Source organism: Branchiostoma belcheri, unplaced genomic scaffold (genome assembly GCF_001625305.1).
Source record: "Branchiostoma belcheri isolate BF01 breed outbred unplaced genomic scaffold, Haploidv18h27 scaffold24, whole genome shotgun sequence".
Classification (NCBI taxonomy): Eukaryota; Metazoa; Chordata; class Leptocardii; order Amphioxiformes; family Branchiostomatidae; genus Branchiostoma; species Branchiostoma belcheri.
Window position 1 is genome coordinate 1,942,701 of NW_017803843.1, and position 24,452 is coordinate 1,967,152.

General features: G+C 40.6%; 2 protein-coding genes across 9 annotated transcripts in view; one reads left to right on the forward strand and one right to left on the reverse strand.

Moving 5' to 3' along the window:
- LOC109471012 (DNA repair protein RAD51 homolog 2-like) overlaps positions 1-24,452 on the reverse strand; it is a 54,757-nt gene that overhangs the window by 28,517 nt on the left and 1,788 nt on the right. For 3 of the 7 annotated variants that reach the window (XM_019770158.1, XM_019770165.1, XM_019770163.1), the window contains exons 1-8: positions 23,495-23,734; positions 22,805-22,918; positions 22,363-22,479; positions 21,990-22,126; positions 21,703-21,822; positions 20,266-20,449; positions 2,839-2,932; positions 2,606-2,718 (exon numbers count right to left, since the gene is read on the reverse strand). In XM_019770158.1, coding sequence (XP_019625717.1) covers positions 2,606-2,718; positions 2,839-2,932; positions 20,266-20,449; positions 21,703-21,822; positions 21,990-22,126; positions 22,363-22,479; positions 22,805-22,918; positions 23,495-23,581 — 966 coding nt within the window. In that variant the 5' untranslated portion in view covers positions 23,582-23,734. Of the gene's footprint in view, positions 1-2,605; positions 2,719-2,838; positions 2,933-20,265; positions 20,450-21,702; positions 21,823-21,989; positions 22,127-22,362; positions 22,480-22,804; positions 22,919-23,494; positions 23,735-24,452 lie in introns of those variants that run through there. The other 4 variants (XM_019770161.1, XM_019770162.1, XM_019770160.1 and 1 more) reach the window with 4 other exon arrangements.
- LOC109471014 (3-hydroxyanthranilate 3,4-dioxygenase-like) overlaps positions 23,935-24,452 on the forward strand; it is a 6,240-nt gene continuing 5,722 nt past the window's right edge. Inside the window, exons 1-2 of one of the 2 annotated variants that reach the window (XM_019770168.1) lie at positions 23,935-24,113; positions 24,241-24,319. In XM_019770168.1, coding sequence (XP_019625727.1) covers positions 23,974-24,113; positions 24,241-24,319 — 219 coding nt within the window. In that variant the 5' untranslated portion in view covers positions 23,935-23,973. Of the gene's footprint in view, positions 24,152-24,240; positions 24,320-24,452 lie in introns of both variants that reach the window. The other variant, XM_019770169.1, reaches the window with a different exon arrangement.

Sequence of the window (24,452 nt, forward strand, 5' to 3'; positions counted from 1 at the left end):
GCTGGTCTGGAATCCTGCACTTCAAACTTGTTTTGCAAAGTTTCCTCATTATTCCCCATTATATGGAGTGCTGTCGTAGAAGGAAGCAGCAAGACAGGAGGCAAACAACAACTGATCACAGAACTGTCTCTTCACTAATTATGCCCACTCCTGAAGTTCTACTTCACTAAACAGAATAAACACGGGATGACAAAATCTCTTGATTAACAACTTGCTCATGTAAGGTTTCTGGCTGGCTGTCAGCCCCAGCTGTATGGCCTGGGCCCATGCCAACAGCCCGGCTATAACATCCATCACTAGCCCTGACACATCACATTCTACTACCTTCATCCTAGATTATGGTGTTGTTCTAGTCCACTGCCTTGTAAAAACATACTCATAGTCAGAAGATTAAAACCATATCCAATTAATCCCAAGTTATTCTACAGTTTCAAGTTTTTTTTTCCTTCATCATCCATCTACTGCATAGAAATCAAGATTAGTCTCAGTCCCAAACCTAACAGGATGCATATCACCATTCATGGCCTTCAACCTTGCATCTTTCATCCCTGTCCTGATCTACTTCCCTGCCCAGCACTTGCTTGGTCCAGTGCCATTTGTAAACAGGGTCTCCACTAGCAATCTGTGTTATCTTGCCACCAATCCCCCAGCTCCCCTGCCTGTCAGCCACCCCAGGCCCAATTTGGGGTCCATGTTTTGAAGTTCAAGTGCAATGACCTAAGAGTAACACAGCTGCTGCCCTGTAGCTGACACACTTGTCCCCTAATGACGGAAAGAGCATCTCATGTTCCAGCCATCAGCAGTGTGTCCAACCTTGCCTTTATTTTATCAAAGCTCCTTTCTTTCTACTATCAAATACAGCCATTTATAAACAAAAGCTCATGAGCAAAAGGGTTGGTTTCATAAGTTTTGTGTCTTAATAAAAGTACATTCTGGAGTTTCCTCAGTTTGTATGCCTGTTTCTTCTGAGACAAGTCATGGCAAAGGACTTTTTGAAATGGCAAAGGACTTTTCAAAATGAAGACCAGAAGAGGATTTTGAATATCTAATATCACATAATGCAAAACTACTGCTTAAAAGCAGATGTTAATATTCCCAGTCACCAATAATGTAATGCTGGCTTACTAGTTACTAGAAAATGGCAATTGTTAAAATCATTGCAGACGGCATTCAGGTGCAAAATTATCATCTCTTGTAGACTACTGCTGACTAAGTATCTTGTGACTAACCTATCTTGTGAAAAGTAAAGTAAAACGTGCCTCTCAGGAATGCCTCCATCTATAGGTATGACATGTTAGTGCAGTTATCCTATTAACAAGTTAAAATGAGTGACATTGACATAAGTGGGCATTTATTCAGCCCAGCTGCAGAAGTGTACAGGATACAGGCTTTCCCACGCCTGTCCATATCAGTTTGGTGTTTGCTTAATGAAAACTTAAACTCAGGAAATACAGGCAAACCATTCTCTCACAGCTGAAATGTTCACAAGCCCTGACCACAAAACAGTCATGTTATATTAGTATTTATTACACACCAGTCCTTTTCTTTCAGTTGTGTAGTAACCAGACATTTGGCAGTGCAATGGCAGATTTAGAAATTTATCTAATGTGAAAGGTGTAAGAGTCCTGTAACCTGTACTGTAGTTGCTGTTAGATGCCCGCAGTGCTCCATTCGAATGGTAAAAGTAAGTTGCTAGGTCTCTTGTTACTTATTGTAATATATATGTTTGTTACATGTTTATATGTTATTTGACATACTCTATCAGTGGAGGACTGAACAATCAACTCAGGATTGTCTTACATTGTATCTGAGGAAGCCGGTTATGAGTTGTGGCAATTGTAACCTAAGCTATGTTGAAAGTATGATACCATTTCCGGTTGCAGGTCCCCCACATATGGAAAGTTTGTACAAGAGGGAGTGGCGGCGGTGTTTTGGCACACCTGTGTCACTATAGGAACATAGTCATTTCACTAACAGGAAGGCAAAACAATGACAACACTACACAAATATTATAACAGTGATGCACTGTCATAGCAGCAACACTTCATTGGTAGTATGCACTTTCAGAAAGCCACAGCAGGGCATAAAGGCACTTTCTTAGTAGTGCTGTGACAAGACCACAATACCGTATTGTTTGTTCATGTACTTTTCTCCCGAACTTGAAAGGCAGGTGACAGGCAATCTTGTCTACATCATCTTCAACACGACTGGAGATTTTTGCCTCTCCGATCTTCCAAAGCTGGTGGAAGGCTGGATGATGCTCAACCTATCATTTTAGTTTACCAATGCAGTGCATATTTGCATTTTACAGCACAAAAGGTTTTCTTCTAGCCTGTGAAACCCAAGCTCCGGGGGGTCCGCCACCCAAGATGGCGGACTACTAGGGAGCTGGCGAAAAGCGAGGTTCAGTCAGGCTAGTTTTCTTCCATCTTATAAAAGTAGAAATGCTGAGTAGCATTTCTTGTTATTATCCACACAAGTCTGGCAAGTGAGGTTACCCTACCTCACATTACCTGTACTCTGTGGTAGGGAGTGGCAGAATTCAGGCAGTACATCAGCAAATGTAACAAATAAAAGTCCAAGTTGCTCCATGGCATGCCCCTACCTCCCTGTACTTGTCATCCAGGTACTGCACAATGAGGCGGGTATTCACACTGTGGCTCCAGGTGTTCCCCAGGGCAGCTGTCACATAGCCACCATCTACAGCTGCAGACGCACCTGAAATAAAGGAGGAATAACAGCTTTATCAAGAAGAGAGGTGATAAGATATCCTATAGTAAAACATGCATTTGTTATACTGTCTGGGTAATCACATGAACTGTGAGAGAAAAAACTAACCAGCACCGTTTCCTGCATCAATGTCACCAGACAGCACATGAGGACCTTCCCAGGATGCCTTGAATCGTGTGGTGATTTGATTGGTCACAATAATCTGTGGAAGACAGTTAAAGTCAAGAATCTTTCAGTTTACATTTTTCTTTTCAACGACTCTATGTGTAGCCATTTCCACTTTTTCTGTCCAGCTAAGTGGCTGTTACAGTCAAAAAGTATAAACTGGCATTATACAATGTCTAGCCAGACACCACAACTCACTTACTCTTTAAGTTTCTAAGTTAATGGTAAAGCCAAGGAGGTTTAAAAAGAATCCTCCTTGGTAAAGCCTTTCAGTGTAATGCTTGACATAACTGCTTCTTCCATTTATTTATACTTGGGCAGGGGGACAAATTGAATGTCATGGTAACTTTTAGCTGTGTCCCTTTTTTTGACTAGTCAGGAATCTGGTACAAATGCCAGTACTAACTTGTGGGGTCAAACACTTGAGGTTTGCTATCCATACTAATTGTGGTACTTAACTGTTATCATTGAGCACTACTTTTGTGATGGCAAGGAAATATACATGAACATTCCTCTTCCTAGAAAAAATAGTGTGTCGCTGTGAAAAGCTACAAAGTGTAATTGTAACTGTTGGAGAGGCAACATTCCTTGGACTAAAAGGATTTAGTCAATCTCTTCTACCTTTCCTGGAACCAACTGCGAGTCTTAAAAATCTCAATAAGCCTAGATGTATCTGTAAGGCAATGTCAATTCATTTACGTTTGGTTTTCAGACATAAAAGGAAACTGGTCAACAGTAATGAAGGTGTGTCACTGCTTCATATTGAATCGGATGTCATAAGTAGCTGCCAGGAAGTAGATGCATCTGTATCAGTACGTGTCATCTTCCCAAGCTCTCACATTAACTTCCTGCCCTTAGCTTCAAAAGTTTCTCAAAATAAGCGACGGTCATGTAAAAACACATTTATCATTTGAGGGCAATGACAAGTCTTGCAAAACTAGCAAGGACAAACTGTGTTGTTTAAGATAGTCATAGAAAAATATTTGTAAGAGGTCCAAGAAGTCTGATGTAGACTACGTGTGTAGGTGCACGTAACCATGGCTTTTCAATCTGCAAACTAAACTTTCTCTGAGTACTTTACACCATGGCAATAATCACACTCAGGATCACACAGACATCAGTTTGGTTCATAACCATTATCCAATGTGTGCCTATATTCTGTCTTATACAAACAGTCCAAATGGCCCAGTCAGCATCTTGAGCCATCCCAGCCAACAGGTTGAACTGATTTGTCTGCTGCTTCTACTAACCAGCCATGACCAATCATCTTAATTACCTCACATTACTGTCTGATCAGCAACATGTTTGACTAATCAGTCAAACTTCCTCAGTCCTTCTTAGAGTGTGAGAGCTCTGAAGTTTCTTTAGTGTAATAGTTGAAGTAGTACACACGTGAAGACTTACAAGTCCAATTCTTTCTCACTATCAATATACTCAGCCAAAGGTGAGACATGGAGTATTGAAATCAAAGATCTGGACAATACATACTAACATAGCCACAGTGTCTCACCAGATATGACAGAACCCCACACATTGTGTGTTAATTCCATCCAAGCGGAAGTGGTTTATCACACACTGCAAGGACAAGTAAGTAGAACAACATCTACAACGTGATGTTCTTCATGTAAACAGATATACGACTGGGACAAAAGGGATGTGTGGAAGTGGCATATCCTAAAGTATACTTTGAAGTTTTCACAAAGCAAGCTAGACTTCCTGACCTTTAGATTATCCGTGATGTAACTTGAATCTGTTTATTCTGTGAATGAGGCAGGTGTGTAGGATTTACCCACTACTGGTGATAGTGAACTCTACTGACTAATGCTTCCTTCCCCAAAGACCAAGTGCTTTGGAAAACAGCCTCATTAGTCTTACTGTCAGAAGTAAAATTATGTATACATACATAATACAGAAGTAAAAATAGCAGAAACTGATTTCCATCTGTCCAACATTAGATGACAAGTCTTCCACATACCCTCAATGAAGAGGACACTGTGTCATTCATTAGCCTCACAGAGTAAGGCCCAGGTATATCCCATCATCCATTATTCACTTCTCATTTCTGATAAAAGTTGTTTTCAGCCGTGGTTGGAAGTTGGTGTTACTCAGGGCTTGCTGGGTTGTGACTTGTTGATATTTAGACTTTTAAACAGGGTAAGAGAACTCAAATAGAAATTGTTGGGAAAACCCTACAGTGCAAATGGGTTGAAAGGTAATGACATAGAGAAGGGAGAATTCAAAACAATGCAGTGAATGGGGATGACCTGGAAATGTGGAACAAAAGTACCACAGTGAGCGTGGCAGAAACAACAACCATTCAGTCGGTGGGGTTAATGTGGGTCCTTCACCTGTGCAGGTTGGCAAATATAGGTGTTTGCTAAAAGGAAAATATTTAAAGTGTGGACAGAAACAAGTCAGTCTTTGATAAAAGCTGTTGAAGGTTTCTGCTGTGGTAACACACTTTCATAGAGAAACACATGATGCAAATGGGAAGGATGACTGCCACCCGGGTTCTCCTTTGGAGGAAACTTTCAAAAACAAACTTTGGTCACACCAATTTGATTTCTGTGTCCGTACATTAAAATACATGTGTATCAAACTTGCACCAAATGGAAGAATCAGATACATATGCTCTTATGGAAGAAAAATGATTCTATAGATATCTAAATACGTGTAAAATGCGAACTTCCTATGTATGGTGTGCCTCTTTTTATGATCACTTAAGGCAGTAACGCAGTCATGAGGGGATTAACTTGAAGACTTTCTTGTTGACTCAAGGTTTAATGGCATTGTGTTTATACTCTCTCTTTAGGCTACTTCAGGGAACTAAGTGACCCTTACTGCAGGTAATAATGAAGGAATGTAAGCCAACCTTACACTGGGTTTTAGAATCTCCTTGCAAAATAACAACCTTTGTGAGGCTTTACTTACACTTGAAGACTTTAGCAGTACCTGACCGGAAAGTCACAAATGTAATGCCAGAATGTTCTACACGCACTTCAACAGTGCCCTGCCAAGGGCCAATCACATAATTTGATGTACATGATGTACACATTGTTCTCATGCAATGTGAGATTGAACTTCAGTCATATGTATAGCATAGAGCTACAAAAATCTGACTGACAGATGAAGAGTGGGCGTTAAAGAAATCCACAGAGGAAACTGGGCCCACATAGCTGCAGAGTGCTCCAGGCTCCAGGCTTGACAGCCTGCCAAACACACAGGCCTTGCTGGTGCCAGGAAGTTTAGGTTCCTGGGTAAAGTAAGATAAATGTTTAATTATCAGCAGTGTAGAGGTTGTGAAGAAGCCATACTACCCACAACCCCCGATGATTGATTGGCAGACAAGGGCAGAGGAATGATGATAAAGTCTGCACCAACATTTCACCACAGTTTCCCCAGTTAACGCTCCACATGATTAAGATGCCAAGATCACTTTATAACAAGCATTACATGAAGACACCACTGGTGCTAACAATTCTGTTGCCAGGTTTAGTTGTTTGCCATCTCTTTACCATTGGACAGAACCTACAGAACCAGGCTCTAATTATAACTGGCACCTAATCCTCAACCTATTGTCTCCTGAATCAAGATTTCCCTTCATTACTTTGCTGACAATGTACATATGCCACCTGGTTGACATATGGTAATAAATAACAACCTGGTATTAAGAACAAAGAGACATACATATAAATAAAGGCAGGATGGAAAGAAAACAGAAAGAAAGCTGTTCCAAAATAGCATCTCAAGCATCATTTGTGATAAACTGGATGATACAGAAAATTAGCATGGAAACAGAAATTCAATACAACCAAAAAGATTCCTTTGCATGTTCTGTGGTTATACATAGGCATTAAATAACTGGAACTTTTTAACCCCATCATTGTCAACGAGTAAAGCCATAGTTTAACCTTAATTCGCTTAAGCTGTAATCCCTTCAAGGCATGAGATCTGATCCATCGGGTCTTAACGAAGCCCCGAGGCTGACCTCTACAATTAGGACACAGGCCCAGGAGATGAGAAAGCATAATCTGCACTTCCTTATTGTCATCTCTTTGGGGATTCTCTCTTAAATCAACTTACAGATGTAAGGTCTCATCTCAAACTGCCTGGGGTGTGACTCACTGGTTTACTTGAACAGATCTTGTGTTCTCAACAGTAAGGCATGATATAGCTGCAGATTTTGCTTGGAAAGCAGTCCTGAATTCTGCATCACTGTAGACACCCTGTTGCCAGACTACACACAATCTATCGGTAATGGATGTCAACTCTCCACAGTTCCACCCTCTCTACCCGGAGGCAGAATTTAAAAGGCTGGAAGGTCATGTGAGGTCCCTATGACACGAATATGATACTGTCACATCACAAAGCTGTGCTTGCCTTCCTGAACATGATACGTGCACATCACATGCAGCAGCCACCCACACAAACTTCTTCCAAGAAGTAAGCAGGTAACAGTTATCCTGTACCAAGGAACCTGGAAATGGGTGACTCTGGAGTAAATAATGAGATCATATAATTCCATTGACATTCCTGCCAGGGAAAGATAATGTTTTTACCTGTCAGCAATGTTTACATTGTCCATCAATCAAACAAATAAATACAACAGTTTTGTACAGGAATAATGTTTCAAATTTCAATGATGTCACTAATGGCATGGACCAAATCAATTGTGTTTGTGAATGTTTTAATTACTTGCTATTCAATGTGTATGTGAAAATGACTACAAATCCTGTGGCAAAAGAGATAATTGTGCAAAATCACTGTAAGTAATGAGACACATTTTCTTCATCAAGGACTTCTGTCAGGTTTCACAATCATACAAGAATGTTCATAGGAAGGCAAGCAGACATTAGTCTTGTTCAGCAGTTATTTTCCCTGACAGGGAAAGCTGGAAAGAGCTGCTGGTGGAAACCGCTGACTTGCCTGGCACCTCTCAAACCACAAGTCCCTGGATGACTCCTGGCAGGGTCCTGTTACCAGCCTGGGCAGAGGAACATCAGACATCAGGATCTGGGAAGGGTGAAGGGTGGGCAGGCCTGCTGATGTGATTCTGAGTCATCCATGTGGTTTCTGTCCTGGAGATATAAAGAATTTACCAGCAGAGCTTCATCATGCTGTTACCTGCCCTTGTTTTCTTGGCCATTTACTTAGTACTTTTTGTGAAATGGCCAAGCCTTGTTACATAACATAACTGTGGATATTAAGATTCCTGGTCCACCTATGATCATCCTGGTCTGTCTGTCTGTTTCTTTGTTTGTCTGAAACAAAAGTAGAAACATAAGAAAAGTTTGTTTGTTATAATGAGCTGTAAATGTTTGACTAAGACTGAAACTTCAAAAACTTGGTATAAATGTGATCTTTGTTCAATAGTCTTTGCTAGTGGACCAGATGTCCCCATCAGAGTTCATAAACTCATTGCCTTTTGGCTGAACAAAACAGCTTTCTTGTCTTCAGCTGTTGTTGGGGTTATTGCTTTCAAAATATCCCCAGGTTTTCATGTATCATCCAAAGTAAACATAATTAAGCTGCCAGAACAAATCAAACTGTCAGCTGGGAAAACCAATGGCCTCCTGGGTAATACCAGCAGTCCTGTGTGCTGTTATATACTCCCCTAGAAGGAGCCATATATTCTGTAGGGGCCACAGCCCCAGGAAAGTTACAAGCCAGAGTAGTCCATCCAGTAAAAAAGCCAAGTTTCCTACTTTGTCAATTGAACAGGATAGGACAGAGACATAACAAAGGTTCTGGGAAAGTCAGTTGGGAGAAAGCTGCTGTGTGTTATCAACTTTTAAACTAGCAAGTGTATTTTAAAAGTATTCAAAACACTGCAAAGGGAGGTGAGGCACACAACAGAACATGCAGCTGGTGTTTGGTACTGGCGGTGAGAATGATTAGCTTTAGATGGAATTGTGATGGTGAGCTTACTAAGGATGGTGACAGCCTTCATGTTACCACTAGGAATGGTCACTAAATCTGCACTTTAAAAAGTAAATTAGTGAAAGTCAAATATATGACATTACTGTGAACATACTCTGTAAGATAGTAATGATGGTACAATATCAGTGATATGATGAAAAGACCAGATAGACAAGAATGAAGTGGCAAGAAGGATTTATCTGTATATCATAATTCATTTGCTTATCTTATAAAAATACAGTTGGACAGCTGTCAGGAATTTCCAATGTCAAGCTGATAAGCAACAAAATGAAAGCCAGAAGTGATGACACCTACCCACTTCTCTTATCCAAGTTTCCAACATCAAAGTCTTTTCAAACTTTTCTTCGTGATAAAGGTTGGGTTGTCTTCTGGAAACTTTCAAGGTATCGGGACTCCTGTCTTGATTGTATCAACTTATCAATGTGATAAAAGAGTGTATGGTGGGAAGCCTGCTTATATTACTAAGGAACATTATCAGAAAGCTGTCAACGGGGCAGCCCACTGGTTACCTCTGGCGACATAGGTTGGGCTCCTCTGTGGATAGGATGAAAAGGGGGTATTTATTAGGCCTGATCAGCACAGAATAATGACAGTTCTGGTTATCTGGTGGGATTGGAAGATGTCTGTTTTTCAAGCATCATGAATTTTACGGCTCAGTTTCTGTGATTCTTATCTCATTACAAATGTTCTCCTAATTGTGCAATATTCATCTATTAATATTCTAAGTTATTACCATTCAACAGTTCAACATTTCAAAATCTGCAACATATCAGTTCCTGACATAATATAATTTTCAGGATGAGGAACAGAACCAGCCCTGCTGTGAGAGGAAGCTTGCCAACACCACAGTAACATGGATTATCAGGAGTTCCAAGCCTATCAGGATGACTCCTTGCCTGTGGAATCTAGGGACAGTCCTGTATGTTCTGGCCACTATCGGTGCATGGAGGAGTTCTGTTGGTGTTGGCAAGGAAGTGTGCTTATCTCCATTGGTGTGGGAGGACTCCATAAAACTATGGAACCAGTCCTTGGATGTGGAATCTGTTCCTGCAACATTGTCCATAAATCATACTACACCAGAGATGCTGACTTCAGCAGTGAATCACTTGTCAGATTTGTTTACCCAAGATGTTTATGACCAGGATAAAGCTAGACTTTATTCAAACACTTCAGTTATACTCATTTCAGAAATGGGTTACAGTATGACTATGTAGTAATAAAGACTGGCTGCCACATGGTAGGTTCCTTTTTTGGGTTTTTTTTTTCCTAACATCAAACCATTTTGCTTGACATTTTCTCAATTTTTGGTAGGATATTTTGAAAATCAACAAGCGGTTCATTTAAAGATACTGTACAAGCACGGAGATAGAAGTGGTACAAGTCATTACAAGTTTAATTCAACTGATTTGTTTGAACTGTGAGGTTCTATTTTGTATTCATCCTCTAATACTGGCATAAAGAACACTACACTCTAAAGAGTTGGGCATCAACAGTAGGTTATCAACATACAGTTAATAATTCACAATCTCTACAATTAAATCACCACATGCACGTTTACTATGTGGGAGTCAACAAATAGGCTCAAAGATTATATTTAGATAAATCAGGTCCTGCCTCTGACCATGGTGTTGCTCTACACGTGTTGATGCAGCACGTGTTCAGGGACATGTGTACACATGGTTTCAAGTTTATTCTAGAATGAAAAGATTAAGATCAGTTTGATTATGACATTGTTCCCAGTATATATCAAATGTCTACTCATTAAAGGGTGCCAAAGATTGTGAAACTAAATCATATGTATGTTGAATGATTCCCCTGATTTTGGACTATTCTTCATGTGTCATTAACCGATAACCTCACACATGACCTCTACCTGGGGAGGTTTATATGGTCAGAAACATCAGACATGTACAAAGTCTGATACTTGGGACAATCTGTGATAAGAGTCAGGTACATGTACATTGTATATTGTGGTATGATTTTCAACAACAGCTTCCTTTCTTTGTCCTTTCTGAAAAATAACTTGACAGCAACAAAGTCAACCACACCTATATGTCAACATCCTTAGTGTGCTAACCAACAATGCAACCATTAAATTATTGTTTTGAAAACCATAAGATTTGAAATTAAACCTTACATAATTTTTTATGAATAGATCAAATTTTATAGATCAAATTTTTATATCAAACCAACAATCGGCCATTGTTTAGTGCTGTCCAAGATATATCAAATTTTGCGATGTTAGTCATATTAATTGTCAAAACCGAATGAATTGAGATAGAAAACAGGTTTGTAAGGCCCATTCCTGAGTTTGTTGAAAGTTCTTTTCTATTAGAGTAATTAATTTGATTAGTGGATATTTTTCAACATTCCCAAAGATTTGTGAGCAAACAGGTACAAAGTACTTATGTGCAGTGCAGAACATACAACAGGAAAACCAAAACAATGTCAACTCTTCCATACAGATTGATGCATGCATGTACATACATAAGCAACAGACTGAGTATCTTTCAGCCAGGAATAACCTTGGCTCATAAAGGTCTTTTCAAAAAGCTTTCTTTTAAGTACATGTACTATTAAGTCTGAGGTGGACAATACTGCCACAGTGGTTGATACTACTGTACCTTAAAGAAAACCTTTGCCTTTTGATTTGCTCAAGAGAGTTCAGTAAAATGCTGGTGTGTGATGATTGGCAGGCCTAATGCTGGTGTGTTTGGGAAAACCTGTGCATGCACACACAAGGTCCAGGCTTTTTGTGTACATTACGTGGCACCCAGACAAAAAGCTAAATATAACCTGGTCCAAAAGTTGACTTAGCTTTGTTATTGCCTAAGTCCAGTTATTTGCTCTTTCCATGAGACAACAGCCAAAGTGTGATATCATTTTTTGCAATGAAACATGCACTGCACAAAAAATCTATGGGGCAGTGTGTTGACGCAGACATTACGTGTCTAAGAGTGATAACCTTGAGTTCACTTCATGCCTTTGATGTAGAAGTGACATGTTGAACGGAAACAAACCTCACCTTTTTACCTCACCTGTCTGGGCTGTGATTGGACAGTTTAGGGGGAGGATACAGGTTTGAGAGCAAACACAGATAACATTGTCCAACTCCCATGTTTGGGCCAATTATGGCCTGTTTCAAACTTCCCATGTTGGCACATGTCCAATTTGTCATTTTGTGGGGGCCTAGAGAAACAAGAATGCAGTGATTCCATTGCCTCCATAACTTTGGTACAAAAGAAATGCCTCCCACAAACTTAATAGGCCCCAGCAACTCACCATTTAAAAAGGGGGAATATACAAGTGTTGTCGAAAAATCAAAAATGACCTGACCCAACGTCATGTCTATACAGTTGACAAGTGTTGGGAGGTACCCAAGGTTCAACAAACAGGAGAAACAGCCCAATAAATCTGCCCAAACCAATTTGATTGGCGTAGCGCCATCAAACTTTTCTAAAGCATTTATACTTTATAAGTCTGTTCATCATCATCAACTTCAATATTTCAACACAAAGCCTCGTTCTTCCTGTAGACTATGTAGACCCTTGTTGTTGTGCCCCTCCAAGACCCCTGTTTTTATCAGATGCAAACACATCTCCACCACCTGTCAACCAGCCCCAGCATTCGTTACTGGGCTTTGTTGTTAGTGTGCTAGATTGGCAACCTTTCAACTGATGGAGTGGCTCGCCCACTCTCATTAATGTGCACTGTAGGTGAACACAATTATCATGACATCTCTTTGCTGTGTTTCTCCAAACAAGTTGTTTTTTCCTGAACTGATTTATGTATCTCAGAAACCTCACACAACTAAAGAAACACTAAGTCCATCAACAAAATAGTATGCATTGTAAGGGTGTGGCTAACCTAGCCCCTCCCAGCACTCTAATCCCAGCCCTCTTGGAGTACCTTGATAGGTTCACAACTGCAGACAAGCCTTTAAAAGCCTGCATTCCCACATCACTCCAGCAGGCTGAGCCCCCTGATCAACAGGGTTGTTCAAGGGGCCTTTTTACAGGGTATGATTTATGTCAGACTCAGTGGCCAAGGTTGCCAGGAACTGTAGTGTGGCCAGGTCTCCACTGTAGGAGGTTCATACCTCAGCAACCCTGTATAGCTGACCTACACTTTTCCCACTCTTTGAGTCACTTTTTGTCATAACCTGTTGCATGACTGTAACACAGATCATGTTATGTTATATTATGTTATGTATATAAAAATGCAATACTGTACAGCCTTTTTAAAATACTCTGGACAATGTTCCTAATAGTCAGTAGTAAAACAACAGATCTATCTTGAGCTGTGCAGTAGTCCCATTGTTGATCCATAGGAGCATAAGTCTGAACTCTATCACAGGTACTGTAAGATACAACTGCTTAAGTTCTCATTTCTTGGACACCCTGGTGGTATATAGTAAAAAGCCTTTTTATGTGCAATGGCAACAACAGATTGCAGACCTAAGATGCTTACTTCATAGCTGATTGTAAATGGTCAGCTCGCTGTAAATGATCCTGTACAAATGGGCACGTCACACAGAGATGGTCAAGGTTGCTCTCACTGTGCAACCTAATGTTACATAATTGGTTACAACTTCTGAGTCAGCTGGATCACATTCATACACAAGGAAATTTACAGAGGTCAAACCAGGGCCAGAGGCCAAGCTAACATGGTAGCTCAGGTTTCTGAAAGAGGCCATGGTGCTGGGCCAGGATAGAAGGACAATACTAGGAGATTGTGAAGTGTGCATTTCAGCTTGATGCTAAACAGTTAGATGAGGAAATATGGGTGCCATCAAAGGTACTATCAACAGGTTATATATGCCACTGTTTGTCATGAAACATGACCTTCTCCAGACATAACATCCCAGCAAGGCCAACTTTTCCCAGACCATTGCTCATTGTCCTGGTACAGGTTGTCGGGGTGATGGATCATCTGGGAGCTGGAGTGCTGCTGTTGGTGTAGGACAGGAGTAAGTAGGGGAGCTGTCTCCTCTCCTGCTACACTTCATCTGTACTCACAGTAGAGGAGAAGACTCTCCATACACAAGGCTTCTTCTATAACCGAATAAAAGCTTCATGGAATTTACATGTCATATTGAAGATTGCATTTACCTTAAATTTACATCATGCCATTATAAGTAATAAAAAATAGGCACTTTGAAATGTGACTTTGTGAGTTGCTGTAGAAAATGCTATGAAGTTGAAATGCTGCATTTGAAAAGGTAGCATTGACTGCTGTTGACCCTTGGAAACCGATATCCTAAAATGAACAAACAAATACAGAAGCTTCTACATGCAAGACACTGGAGTGCCCCACAGGTAGTCCGTTAGAAGTGATAAAGCTGCTGAAACAGGAGCCTCCTTCCTGTGCCAGTATCCGATCTCTCCTGTACACACAGGTAACGGAATGTCAAGGTGGCAAACAAAGCGGAGAGGAAGCACCCATTATGACTCACTCTGAACAACACCTTCATTGTGAGTGCGGATCACTTGGAGGTCACCTAAGTGGTGGGTTTAACCAACACCTGAGATTACTGGGCAGCCCTGGAATATAGGTGATATGGATCACGTTACACTTGAGTCAAAGGGTGCAAGGTGAATGCACTGTAAAGACCAACATTCATGATGGCCCTGAATGTCCCTCTTATCATATTCTCTGTAAGAAACCTGACCAAGACATGGGCTCGTGTTTCTGGGCTTTTCAGCTCTTACTTGTGTGTGGACCCATCCTTCTGTCCTGCTCACCTGTTGAGTGATTACTGTACCACCTGATCCCTGGTCGCCCACAAGGCACGGGCTACCCACAGAGTAACAGCACCTTTGCTGGGGATGGCCATGTGAATATTCAGTGTCTCGAGTGGCTGATTATTTCCACAACAGTGATGAAAACTAGGAGTCACCTCACACGAGGTGTCTAAGAACAGTTTCTAAACCTTCAGCAAACACAAGGGACAACCAGGCAGTATGATACTGGGATTGAATTCTGGGGCATTTAATTCCTACAACTGCAAAAGAGTTTATCCGGTGGGCTATTTGGCAAACAGTCACACTCGTTTACACTATAGTTGGATCATTACAAGAAGGATAGCATGAGAGCTTCGTGGTACACCACCTTGCACGACCTGTTTTCTTAAGTGACAGGTAGTTTCCTCCCTGTAAGTCCCATATCTAGACTAGGGATCACCTCAAGCACACACCTTTATTCAAGTAACCTGGGCAGTTTTAAAAGCATAAGAAAACAAACATAGCCCAAATGCCTTTACCAAACAAGTGCTGGGCGTACTTTACCATGTGCCTATCTGTGGTAGGATAACAATCAAACACAAATGTACATTGCAAACAGTTTTGCAAGAGAAACTAGCAATTGTTGTTGTCCCTCCATTTACAGCTGTCCTGATTTATTCAGGATAATTATGATTTGCTTGATGGATCTGCACTTATTGCTTTAATCAAGCCCAACCCAACATGTCCAGACTGTTCATTATCTATGATGAATGGGGCTTATTAGCATACTGAGACAAACAATGATCTGTGTGTTTGGTTGGGGTCCATCGCATAGGTACCCTTTGCCAGCATAGCAACTACCCAAACAGTACCTGCATGGCTCCATTGACTAATATTTCTTGACCTAGGATGGGAAACATTAACCATTCAACCTTACAAAGCCTCACAGGTATTCTACATACGTTCAACAAATATAAAAAAGCGGAACTGTTAGTAACTTTAAACCAAACATAAATATTCTGAAAAAGATGTTTTCAGGAGAGCAATTACAACTTAAGACATTTTTTTTGCAAACAGGCATAACATTACCTGTGTAATTTTGAAGTAATTATGGGGAAAATGATTTTGACACCAAAGTGTGCCTTTCAGTGTGTGTGTACATGCATATGTGTATTTCTCAGGTGTCTCTTGTAAAACATGGTGCTACAGGTCACTGGTGTATGCTGCTATGCTGTTTATGTTCATATTTACATATTTATTATTACATGTACCGATAACTGACATCATTGCTTGGTTGGCTAACTCAGTGTCCGGCCTCACCACACCTGTGACCCCTGGGGTTATACAGTTTTTGTGCCCAAAGTGACAATGTGTTTTCAGTTGAACTATACCCAACAATGACCAGTAATGCTTAATGTGGCAGTGGGGCAATACCAACTGTCTCATGTCAGGTGATGTTCACCACACCCAGGTAGCTCAAACCATTATCTAATGGTCTGTACATGCCTGCAGCATTGGTCCTTCAATTTGTGCTTTAAATAGACTGTTTGGTGCAATCAGGCAACTGGCACGCACTTTAATGATCTTTCATACTAAAATCTTGCAATTTTCTGAGGCAGAATACACAATTACTAAGACATGACAATAAAAGGCAACACCTAAATGTGTGTAACTGACAATGGTACCACCTGCGGCAATTGATAACGAGCAAGTTTGAAAAGTTGCCACAGGCATAATTACCACCGGCGACAAAGTTTGTCAAGTTTCTATTGTCATTCGGAAAGACCCATGAGTCAATCACTCAGTGAAGTGGTGAGTCAGTGAGTGACAATATCAAAAGTGCAAACTTTGAGTCATGAATCTTAGGATGAATTACTAATGCCTTTGAGTTGAAACAGCCAATCTCAACAGCATGTACCATGATGATTACAATATATAAATATCTACTGCAAATGATAAAGTTACTTTAATTTCATTGCATAATCAAATGGTAACTTTGTTTCCTTCTAATTTCTCAAATCTTTATTGACTGTGTAAAAATACAGTGCCAAAGGAATGATAATATCCTTGCTACGTTTACAATAGTAAACAAAAGACAACGGTCCATAAATTCCAAACCACTGTGGACAAAGTTTCAAGTCTTTCTTTTTTACATGTTCCATTTCAGTAGATATAACCAGGACATGTGTGGAATTGGTCAACAAGACATGTTGTGGATCATGGTCAACCCAACCTGTTGGTAGAACGTCTTCCTTCCAAGAAGCCGCCATGTTTACAGAAGGCACGTTTTGGGACAAGGCTGGATATTTGGAGCACAAAGTAGACGTTGACAAGTCTGGAACAGTGAGGCACAACTAGAGAACCTCATTGCTTCACTAGTGTATGCACTTAAGTCCTCTCCTTTTAACTTGCATGTTTGCTCCAGTGAGAAATGACCATCAGTGCACATACTGAAACATGTAGAACACACCCCACTTGTATACACACAGCTAATCCCCCACACACCCCAAGTGACTTTGTGTTTGTGGTGCGTGAGCTTTTCTTCCCACACCTTGAGCTTTCTTTCCGCAGCTCAGACAGGTAAACTGATTGGGCATTTGCCAAAAGATAATTATCAAGTGCAAACTGACGTAAGCAAATGCCCACCCCATGGGGAGCTTGTTTGAACTGTACTGGTCACAGATTGCTGTGATTATTGCTCACTGACCTTTAAGTGTCCAAATAAAGCACAAGTTGCTGTGCCAATACACCACCTGATAACAAACTGCTGCCCAGCAGGTACCCTATAGCTGCCTTTTTACCACCTACAGGGGAAAACAAATGATGTTTGCCCTTTAAATTTCCCAGTACACCTGTTTTTGTGCAACTATCACTGTGGTAGCATGTGGCTGTGCACACACATTCAACACTGACACCACAGTGTGAAGTCCGACCAATGAGGCAGACCACCTGTCTCTGTAGACTTGTCAACAGTTCCTACTACTTCCAACAGTCTCAGTGTGGTTTGGCCACAGTGACACACTCCTCCACAGTCCACAAACACTCCCCACCACCGTGCCACCACAGAGGGGCCATACGACCACCATCCACTTAGCCTGTACGCTGATAGATGCACAGCTCCCTAAATATTCCCTGCAAACAGCACTGTCACCTGAACTGTGCCGTCAGCCCACCCAGGCCCCTAGTCTCCCTCACAGCTCATAACAAACACCACTGTAGGGGGAGGGCAACTTTCATTTGCCTGAAGTTCTGCAGGGCAAACTTCTCCCAAGGCTGGTCCATTAGGGCTGACCCCATTCCATCAGCCTCTATTGGGACTAAGACAGTGGGTCCCTCCTCCCTGCTCACACTCAAGGACAATCTGCTGGGACCTGACAACTTCACTCCTCAAGCTTCCCATCCTAAGTCACTTATATGCTTCACACACACAAAGAAACTAGGTTAGTAAGAAAGACAAGACAGAGCTAAGGACACAAATGTTGTATCACCTGCCTTACTTTCACTGTAAGAGGACACAATTACATGTATGTTGGTTAGATAGTACCAGGTACAGACTGGTATGTTATTATACTCACAACTTTCTTTTGAGATTCAAGAATAATTTGTAAAAAAAATGCTTGCAAAGAAAACAGTTCTCTTCCCTGAAGTGATTGTGTTGAGAGACAAAAAGCACTTGGAGTTGAACAATAAAATGGCTACAACAACAATATCAGTAGTGCAGCTCCCAAAGGGAGTTGACTGGCATTGGATTTCACACAGAAACAGTAAAGCTTTGTTTTCAACCTTAGCACATAACATGGTAAGTAGTTATATTGAAAGAATATCTAATGAATTCAATTTAATTGAAATGTATGCAGCATGAGTAAAATACTGCCAAACGCCTTCCTTTGACATTGATCAAACCTCTCGTCCCTCAGCCTCATGGACAAACCTAGATATCCACAGATGTACATACATAGATAGAAATAGTTATAACGTTAAGCACGATAACTATGACCTAAGTTCTGATCTGTTAAAAGATGTGGCCACAGTCATTAGAACTTGAAGGATAATTAATCAAAAGATAAAACAGGCAACCTCCGTATATGTGGCAGGAGGCTTCTACGCTATTTCAAGAATTTAAGCAACAACAGAGATAATCGTTATTACAAGACATACTCTGTACAGATAATACCCGGGAGAGACCTTTGCACTACTTTATAGTCAGAGCCATGGCATTGCAACACACCAGGTGATGTATGCTGGCCATTTTCCAGGAGAGCCACCCAGCAATTCTTAGATGAAACTACAGATTTCATCCCCACCTGCTGGACAGACATATAGGTGGGTCAGTGCACAGGCTTGGATACACCTGGCTGTTGCTAAGGATTAGCCCCAGTGCAGGTATTCCTGGGACGCCTCACACTACCACCCATGCATCCCAGCACAGGCATTTTTTCCCTGACAATCTGTCGCTTCTTCCCACACTATTATCATGGCCAGTGCTGTGGGTTACATATCTTCAAAATATTCAATTTTCACCAACTGAAATTAGTTAAGACATGTGTTCCCTAATCCTTTAAACATATATGTAACATAACTGTATTTGTTAATTGAAGAACCCAAAAAAATTGTGAAGTGCAAAGTGAATGCTATGTTCCATACCACCTATTCTTTCATACTGAAGAATCTTACATTTGCAAACAAATGAAAAGATTTTATCAAGGGAATAAAAAGTATTTCCAGACAGCCCCTGTTGGTGTGGTCATTCTAGGGCGAGGATGACATGGGGATGTCCCACCTGACATGTGGGCAATTCAACATGGCATGGTAACCACAGGTGTTATCATTCAAGGGCCACTATCTCTCCTCTAATAACAACCTGTCCTGGCTGTAGGCATTTACAGAGCTCTTTACCCAAAACTGGTATTTATGTGGGCATGCCCTGAAAGAGGCAGTAAACAACATGTTCATTAAGAAATTCCTGCACACCTTACAGGCATCCTCTCAAAATCATACTTACTTTGCTCCTATTTTTTAAAGGTGCAAATGTATAACATCTACATCAGGTCAGTTTCCTTTCCCCTAGAGGTCAAACTTTGTAACACAATCATCACTTAATTAGTTTACATGTGAGCACAGTTCAATCCTGCCAGAACATGTATTTTGCAACTATTTATCTAAATAAACACTGGGTAAGCACTTTTGATTAAAGAAAACAATCTCCTGATATGTCACTGAAGAAGCTTGAAGTCAGCAATTTGCAATTAGTTCAATGTACAAACATGAAGGTCAACAAGTATCTATTGTCCTATATGTAGGATTTTACTTGCAATCTATCATTAGATATTGATAGATAGACACATCTATAATGTGCTATATACTAAGACATGTAATGTGACTGATCATGGGCAAAGGACTTGCAGGTGTATAAGTGCCCCCTATCAGTCTTTAAAAAAACTACAGGCATGTATATTAGCTGATGGCAAAAACTTTCCTTCTTCTTTCTTTCAATAACTTCTGCCCTGTATTTCCTTTTTTGGATCCAAGGTAACATATTCACAAATTCAGAATGGAGAACTTTCAGCAATACTTACCATGCAGGCATTACACATGTTCATTTTTTGCTGAACAGGAGTATTGTAGCCATGCAGTGTCACATTTTATCAACTTGGTCTGCAAAGAAAAGAAAAAATCACAAAGAATGGATTCACACATGTACACTTACTGGGATATTGAGGGACTCTGCCAGGTACTTGAGGAGTGCAGCCTCCTTGGCTAACAACTTGACCCTTTGCGCCAGGTTCCCCCTCAGGCTGTTGTCAAACTCCTTCCTCACCACCGAGGCCACAGAGTCCAGGACCACCAGACGGACTCTCTTCTCTATAAGCTCCTCCTCTAAGGACTGCAGTCTGAGGGGGAAAAGGACTCATTCTAAGCATAGATTATAGTACAAATACAATACAGTAATTACCTTCGTTACCTTCGCCAAGAAGGTTATGTTTTCAGTAGCGTTTGTCTGTGTGTGTGTGGGTGTGTTTGTGTGTGTGTGGTTTAGCAAGATAACTCGAGAAGCAGTGGATGGATTGGAATGAAACTTGGTAGGTGGGTAGGACTTCATGAGACCTAGAAATGATTAGATTTTGGGCCCCCTGGCGGCTTTCCTAGGTACTGCAGCTGAACTTCCGGTTTTGATATCTCATGTTCTGGACATGCTAGGGTCACGAATTTTGGTTGGTAGATAGCTCTTGGGGTAGGGAAGAAGTGACATGAGTTTGGGTCCCCTAGCACCTTGTTCTGGAACTGCAGGAGTATTTGTTGAAAAAAAATTGAAGGAGGATAACTCAAGAACCGGTTGACGTATTGTCGTGATTTTTGGTATGTAGGTAGTTGAAGTGATGCTTGACATAATCAGATGGCAATTATGCAAATCAGGAGCTAATTTGCATAATTAATGAGGAAATTCTATAAATCTGATTTGTTCGATAATAGAACTATGAAACAGTTGTGACATCTACTTGAGATCGAGAAAAACATCTGAGGATATAGATTATGTAAATGAGGACCTAATTTGCATAATTAATGGCAAATTCTTATAATTCCATAGTTGTAACTGCTGCACCCCGAATTTCATACTTGCCACATTTGGAAGTTAAGTGAAGGTGAACATTAATAAACATAATTTATTCAAATCATGACCTCATTTGCATAATTTATGAGGAAGTGCTATAATAGCCTTTTTGTTATGATAAGGCTGTCATTGGGTGGAGAATATGATCAACTGATATAATCCATGCAAATGAGGGTCTTAATTTACAAAATCAAGGATTAAAAAAATTGTAGAATTCGTCACCCGCAAGGGTTAACATATTTTGGCGAAGGTATGAGATCGTGGAACTCTTGTTCCATTTGTATGTACAATGATGAACAGATGTCTGTTTCACTACACGAAACACTCAATATTAAATTAAAGCCAACATTATGATTCACTGATGAATGTTGCAGCTAGCAATATCTTGAGTAAGGTAATCAGCTTCTTGTCAACTTCATTTCTATTTTCTATTTATAACGAATGTTGCAGCAATTCCAGTATGTTGAGTAAGGTACATGTACCACCTTTGCTACAAGAAATAATTTTCTGGACAAACACAAAATGTATAAAGACCTGTTCCACAGGTCACTGCAGGTTGGAGTCTTGTGTACATAGACCTGTGATGTCAGCTTGTAGAAGGCATCATCATTGCTGAAGTGATGTGGACACCTATCCTGTGCAACTTCTACAAGTCTGGAGGAAAACAGAAAGAAAGCACATGCACATGAGTAGCCTTTTTTTAGTCTTGAATAACACATATTTCACCACTGCTACATGTTTGGATTCTATTTTCGTTCCTTGCATCTCATCATCATTGTATCTCATCATCCTTGCATCTACTTCCATCGAATTGGTCTAACCTCTCTGCACTAAATGCAGACTCAGTGTCGATGTACACAACAGCGCCCCCTAGTCCTCCCATCTCGCAAGGCAGGGTGGCCAACACAGACAGCATGATACAGAACTGGGTCTTGCCACAGCCAGCCGGTCCAGCTATCTGTGTGGAAAAATGGTTTAGTACCTGTATACAAGTCTCAGATATATAACTATCTAAAATTCGCAACAATCTTTAACACAGAATCGAAATATACATGTATCAACCTTTGTTGAGTATCAGAGAGGGTTACAGGTACATTAACCTGGACCAGGCTCCCTGGATGAAGACTGTTAAGAGGGCGAGTACATAGGTCAGCCCCTAGTTAGACTATATAGCAATGAGAAGATGAAACTCACCTCAGTAACACTGCCTGCTGGTATGCCTCCATGTAGAGCCTGGTCCAGCCCAGGTAAGGATGTGGAGAAGAAGGGAGCACTGCCACTGCTGAGTCCTGCTTGCTTCATCTGGAGGGCCTGTTTTTCAGTACAATTCCACATTGTTTGAACTTCGATACTAAGTGATTTCACTACTTTTGTCTCATCAATCTCACCCTGTTCTCATCTATGTTTGAATCCCTTCACTTCAAATAGCTCCTGTGTCTTGTTTGGTGGTCATCTTTGGTAAATACTGTTTAGTATAATAGTAAAAAAATGTCCCGTCCCTTTAGCTGTGATAGGCAATAAATTCAGGGCTTCTATAGATTATGACCCTTCAGATTAAATTGGTGTTGCCTAATATAATTTGTAATACATTTGACTAAGCAGTGTCTATGAGCAATGAGCATATACAAAGGCATACTGTTGTGGGTGTGGGTGCACATGCTCTGCTTGTAGCCGTCACAATTTTCTGCACATCTGAGTGGTTCAGGTTGGTAAGGTGCTGCAGTTCAAGATGGACCTTCACAAGAATATCCTGCCAAGGACAAGGGTATGTTTGTCACTTTGTGGTTTGTGCATGTACCAGTAGTAGAAATGTTGGTCGTAACAAACAAACAAACAAGGCATGGTATAGATGATACTATAATAATTTTTGCCTAGTTGAACTTCAGAAGTTCTAACGTTACTTATGCTTGTGTTCCATTGACCTAAAAAAATCTCTGACATCCATTTAACAAATGTAACGTTAAAGGTTGGTTAGTTAAATTTGGAATGATCAAACTAGAAAAAGTAATTTCCCTAGGAAAAAATCTAAAATAATCTTTCTTGTTGTGTGCCTATTCTGTTATTTAAATTTTCTATACACATTTCCACCAACCCACTGTCATGATAATCTTGACAAATTAGGAAATTCAAATTCATGAATTCTATTGAACAAATCTTCACGAAAAAATTCATTATATTTGGAGCTTTACCGTAGATCAGGAATTATCTAACTCACTTATCTACTTGGATGAAAGAGCGCTGAATCTATCATGGTCGGGAAGACCAGTGATTTTCATTCGCTTGCGATCCGGCTTCAAGAACAACTACTGACGACAGATGAAGTTACCTGACAAGAAGACAACTTTTTATGCCTTTCAAGACGGTCTACCAGCTCAGGCTCAAGCCCAAGCCGTCTCAGCTTCCTCAGGGACATGGTAGATATCGTTTCAGGTGGCCATCTGATTTGTTGAGCAGTAAAAATAAGACGAAGAACTACGTTATCATGAGCAGTTTTCGTGGGAATTCCAAGACCACAGCGGGACGTCTTCTCTTCAAAATCATCTTGCCGCCACTTATCCCGATGGCTGATGGGTAAGTTTGGCATGAACCATTTCTTTATAGGGAAAATGTTGACTACGTTTTGCTGTGAATTATAAAATATACCAGTATTTTGACAGATTTTTTAGCATAGAAATATTACCTATTTATATCAATGCGTTTGTTTCATAGGAACATCTGTCGTTGATCAAACTTACACTTTCTTTTGTCAACGAGTTTAGGAAGTTTCACCTATACTGAATTGAACACTTCTGCCCAATCTCCAACATGTCCGCCAAAAGTACGGAGACAAACAAGATCGTACCTGCAGAAAACAGGGATTACGGTCAAGTTCAGCCCGTTAATGTGGAGACATGGCTCGAGGAGAACGAAAAGTTCTTCCTGCCTCCAGTCTGCAACAAGCTGATGTGAGTCTTGCTCCACCTTCCGCGCTAAAGCTAGTTAGGCAAGTTGTACCAAGATGACCTCGAGTCTGTAAACAAGTGCTGTGTTGCACAAGTTTAAAGTTCAGATTAATTTTTTGTTGTTATGCAGGCATAACTGGCAATTGAAGGTCATGTTTGTCGGAGGACCAAATCAGCGCAAGGACTATCACATAGAGGAGGGAGAGGAGGTATGAATATTATGACAGATGTGGAGAGAAAATATAATTTTTTTTTTTTTTCACCACAGAAAGTTCAACTAAGACTCACTATGACGTACTAGACAAAACCTGTCACGGGGGATATCATCTAAGGGAGTGGATG